Source organism: Malus domestica, chromosome 06 (genome assembly GCF_042453785.1).
Source record: "Malus domestica chromosome 06, GDT2T_hap1".
Taxonomy (NCBI): Eukaryota; Viridiplantae; Streptophyta; class Magnoliopsida; order Rosales; family Rosaceae; genus Malus; species Malus domestica.
The window spans coordinates 27698717-27703880 of record NC_091666.1 but is presented as its reverse complement, the minus strand read 5'-3'; the positions used below and the strand labels follow the sequence as shown (position 1 = coordinate 27703880).

At 39.8% G+C, this 5164-nt stretch overlaps 1 protein-coding gene across 1 annotated transcript; it reads right to left on the bottom strand.

Moving 5' to 3' along the window:
* Positions 1–693: 693 nt before the first annotated feature.
* LOC103437564 (malate synthase, glyoxysomal) lies at positions 694–4629 on the bottom strand. Its single transcript, XM_008376050.4, has 4 exons — positions 3892–4629; positions 2849–3177; positions 2027–2357; positions 694–1505 (listed from the first exon to the last, which is right to left on the bottom strand). Exons 1-4 carry the CDS (start codon positions 4291–4293, stop codon positions 846–848), a joined length of 1722 nt encoding a protein of 573 aa, XP_008374272.3. The 5' UTR covers positions 4294–4629; the 3' UTR covers positions 694–845.
* Positions 4630–5164: the final 535 nt, after the last annotated feature.

Sequence of the window (5164 nt, the reverse complement as noted above, 5' to 3'; positions counted from 1 at the left end):
CTTGAAACAAGGATGAATTTTTTAGTGCTAATTAACACTTTGCATTCCTATCTTCCTAAAAAATCATCATCCATTCCTCTTTGTTGAAAAAAAGAACACATATGTAAGTTACCTGGCTATCAAATTAACGGGTGAGCTTATACACTGATCAGTGCATACAAATTATTTTATTTGCACCGATGCCTGCAAATCAAAAATCGTTTTTTGACATATCCCGTTCTTCCTTTCAATCTGGCATATGTTTGAAGTACTTTATCCTTGATTCTGTGAACTATAAAGATATTTTTGGGGTGGATCGTGTTTGCATGCGTAGAAACTAAATATCCTATTCACTAGGATATTAGACTACATGCATTTTGTGAAGAGATTTACAGTGTGTCTGGAACACGGGACGGCTACCACTTGTTATTATACAACTGGAGGAAAGTGTTTTTTTGTGTCCCTCCAATTATTATATAATGACATGTGAATTCTATCCTGAGTTCTGAGTATACTGAAAATTATCTTGATTGTGTGAACTTAAGTTATTAAATCGTTTACACTAAGCACTTCCTACAACAACAAAAACCATATCACAACATTTGGAAACTACGCAAATAGCTGAGGAAGTGATCTGCAGGCTCCATATCACCGTGTGACTACTCCGAAAAATTACTCACCCAGTTACATAAAAGTACTTATGGATTGCATGAATCCAACATATAATTGCAGTGGCCCATTTGGTCATTTATCATAAGTCGATCGATAAACTGATCAATTCCCGTTATTGGAGAACATTCTTATTGATTCGGCAAGAGTCCTTAACTAGTAAAATAGAAAAGTAGATGATGAAGAAGTGAATGTAATCAGAGCCTGGATGATCCCTTTGGGTAGTGTAGCACAATGCGATTGTAGGCATCCAGAGTGAGAAAATCATCAAGTGTTTGAGCGGTGCATTGCCTGGTGAAAATCCTGCAAGCCTCCTTATACATTCCCTTCTTAAACTTCTCCTTCCCAACCTCCCTCTCAATCCTCTCCATTTCTTCGTCCACCACTCTCCCAAACAGCTCCTTCCCAACCCTCACTCCGAGCACGTCACCGTCCAACTCCACTCCATACTTGATCCACTGCCAGTTCTGCACCCTGCTTATTTCCGCAGTGGCTGCATCCTCCATGAGGTTGTAGAGTGGCACTGAGCCTGTCCCAGTGAGCCATGCTGCCACGTACTGGATCCCTACCCGGGTGTTGAGCCGGAGACCTTCTAGGGTTCGGACGCCGCGAGGCCTCTGGAGGAGGTCTTCTTCTGTTATGGTGGATGCATCTTCTCTTCTCATGGATTGGATTTGGTTAGGGGTGTTGGGCGGCATGTTGTTGGTGAAGATATCCATGCAGGCTGGGATTAGCCCTGGGTGAGCTGCCCATGTTCCATCATGTCCTGCTTTCACCTCCCTTAGCTTGTCTTTCCTCACCAAGTCCAAGGCTGCTTCATTTGCTTTTGGATCATCCCTGATTGGAATCTGAGCTGCCTGCTCATTTCAAAAGTTGGATAAATGAAAAACATTTCATATTTGTCGTCTCTAATTTACAAGTTCTCAATCTCCCAAGTTTTATATCCATGTTTTACATGAATATGCAAGTAATTTGAGAACTACTTATATCATTGGTTGCGAACTCTTAATTTGAAAATTGAACTGGGGAGACAGTAGACGGGCAAATAAGTTGTATATAAAACAGGTTTTGTACACTTTATTGTCTGTTAGTGTCCATGTAGTTCTATGTTTGATTAAAAATCGAGGAACGCTCCAATCTACCACTGCCAATCTGGGAACACTCTAACAGTGGTAGATTAGAACATTTCCCTTAAAAAAGATTAGAACATTTTGCATAAGAATCCTACAACATGCATATCAAATTATCAATCAGACACCTACTGTGTCATAAAGATACCAGTGATGCACAAAATTTGTATACGGCTGCAAACTGGACATGCGACAGAAATGCTTATAGTTATAGGCACATTAACTAATAATGAAGAAGAATTGCATACCATGCCACCCATGGCATGCACGCCGCGCCTATGGCACGTCCGGATGAGGAGGTCAGAGTAGCTCCTCATGAAATGTTGAGTCATGCCCACCAGAACACGGTCTGGCAAGAGGCGGTCGGGGTGAGCCTGGAAGGTTTTGACATAGCTGAAAATGTAATCCCATCTTCCACAGTTCAAGCCAACAGAGTGGTCCCTCAGCTCATAGAGGATCTCATCCATTTGAAACACAGCTGGAAGTGTTTCAATCAGCACAGTTGCCCTGATGCTACCTCTCTCTATCCCTGCCATCTTCTCTGCCCTCTCAAACACACAGTTCCATATCTTAGCTTCCCTGCAAAAATTATGCAGCTTCTGTCACACTAGTACATCATTTGGGCACAATACTAAATAATCTGGCTAATATCCATGCAACTTTCGGATAAAAATAAAAATTCCCCGACTCTCATCGTGAATTTTTTGTTATATATAGCAATTGAGGTTTTGGGCAATGCTGCGATGAAAGAAACTTATCTACAGTACCTATGACAAAATCTTAAGTCAATCATGTACTGATATGCGTTTTAACTTTTTCACATAGCAGTGTGGATTGGCTTGAGAATTGTCATAATGACATTTCATTACAAAAAGTCCTTTTTCTTCCCCACACAACAACATATAAAATTGACTTCACCAATGTTTGAATTGCATCACGTGACATGAAATTCTAAATATAATGTAAATTTTAGCATACAAATTACACTCGTCCCTTGCAAAAACGTTTGATCGAAACATCTTTAACATGTTTGAACAAATTAGTAAGGTATTTAACTAGTAATTACTTACCTTGAGGTCTCCATTTTAGGGAGATAGAAGAAAGGTCCAAATCCAGCCCCTTGGGTTTGCCTGAATGCTTCATAGTTGTGGTAAAAGTAAAGGCCGAAGTCCACAAGGCAACCAGTTGCAGGCTCACCATCAATGAAAATGTGAGCCTCAGGCAAGTGCCAACCTCTCGGACGAACAAAAAGCTTGGCTGTGTTTCTGTCGTTCAGCTTGTAAACCCTATTCCTGGCCTTGTCATGGAATGTTATGCTCCCATCCACAGCATCCTTCAGATTCACTTGCCCTCTCATCAAGTTCTCCCAAGTTGGTGACAGTGCATCTTCGAAGTCCGCCTACAAAAATAAGAACAGCTTTTTTAGATTACAATGGAGATAAGCAAACCAGACATTAGCCTAATCTTAACTCATTTGCTACGTTAAAGGGGAACTAAGTACCATTTTCATTCATGCTTGTGAATGCACTCAACAAAACTAGTTTGTATCAAAATTGTAGATCACATCTCCAATTTTATTGATGCTAGACTCATTTTTATAAACGAGGTCTCGTGAAGATGTGACTTTACAAAAATTGTCCTCTAAAGAATGTCTTTTGAATAACTATCATACTGTAGCATTGTATTACCAAATAACCAGTCAAATTATCATTGTACTTTAGACAATGGCATATCAACTTTATCGTTTATAACAAGTGGATTAATCTATTACTATTGTAACCTTTTTTGTCAAATTAGCACTGTACTTTAGTTTATGACGTATCAACTTCGTCGTTCAGTTATGTCATAACAAATTAATACTAACACTACATCACAGTTTGACCGTGATACTCAAATATTTATAGCGAAAGTAATTGACAAATATGATTCGTCATGTTATAATTCGGGTGGATCACAACATGTGGTGTTATGGTCATAACCATCATAATATGTGGTGTTATGGTTATAACCAAATTTTTCTTCCCACCGATCAAAACATGCTACCAAGCAAAAACGGAAAAAGGCAAAAACTGATCATTTGGAGAACCAACATGTATGAATGAAAACTACTGACCATGAAAACTTTGGCTCCAGAGTTGAGAGCATTGATGATCATCTTCCTCTCCACAGGTCCCGTAATCTCCACCTTCCGATCCGCCACCGCTTCCGGTACCGGAGCACAAACCCAATTCCCCTCCCTAATGAACTTGGTAGCAGGATCAAACCCTGGCAAAGCCCCTTCATTGTACCTCCTCTTAGCCTCCTTCCGACACTCCAACGCATACTTGATTCGGTTCCTAAATTCCCTCTGCAACTCCACCACAAACTGTAAAGCATCCTTGGTCAGAATCCTCGCAAACTCTCCGTCGTACCGTCCCCGAATGTCGACACCATCGGGAACGTCATATCCTCCGCCGCCACCACCGCTCCTCATGGTGGCCTGTTCAGGATAGCCATATGTGCCAACTCCTATCATTTTTTTTCTCCCTTTTGCTAGCAAAAACTATGATATGGTTGTAAGGGGAGGTGTAGTGATAGATATATAGAGGCGTGACCGAAAAGGGGTGTATAATGTAGCGGATGAGCATTATCGTTATGGGACGGTGCATGGCGTTATGTGCGTAAGGTGAGCAGGTGGTGATGCAAGTTGTGCATTGAAGAGGAGGAGGATAAGGAGGGGCGGCTTCTTTGAAGTTTGTGCCTGCCTTGGGGGTGGTGTCAATTAGGATACTGAGGATTGGGGGGTTTTACCACCGCGGTATGGTTTCATTGGACCCTGGTTGCATTTTTCTCACCTCTCAAGTGATGGCGAGAAATAGAGTGTGAATACCAGGATTATCTGTGGATGGTGAGCAAAAATATTTCTTTGACCTTTGCTATAAGATGTGTTAAAAAAAGAAGTTACATTTTTCACACTTTTGTTTTCTTTTTATTGCAATTTTTTCTTGTTTGAAGGTATTTTTAGGTTTGTATGTAAATAATTAGCTTTAATATTGGAGAGTGATTTTAACAACATTTTTACACACACCATTTTTTCAATTTGTTGGATCTAATTACTAAGAAATCTAAAATATTTGAATTGGCTCGCATATATTCTCAACTGAGAATCTATTAAAAAAATTCAACAATCATGTCATCACTTGTACAACTTGACTAATTGATTCGAATTCTTCATTTAGTACTAGTGGAACAAGTTTTTTTTCACTTGTCAAAATGGAGATATTGTGGTTGATATTAAACCAACCCGTTTGCTATTAGTATTTGTGAGATTTAGCATATATAATTTGTGTCAAACAATGAGTACTCGTTTACCAAAAAAATAAATAATGAGTACTCAAAATATGCTA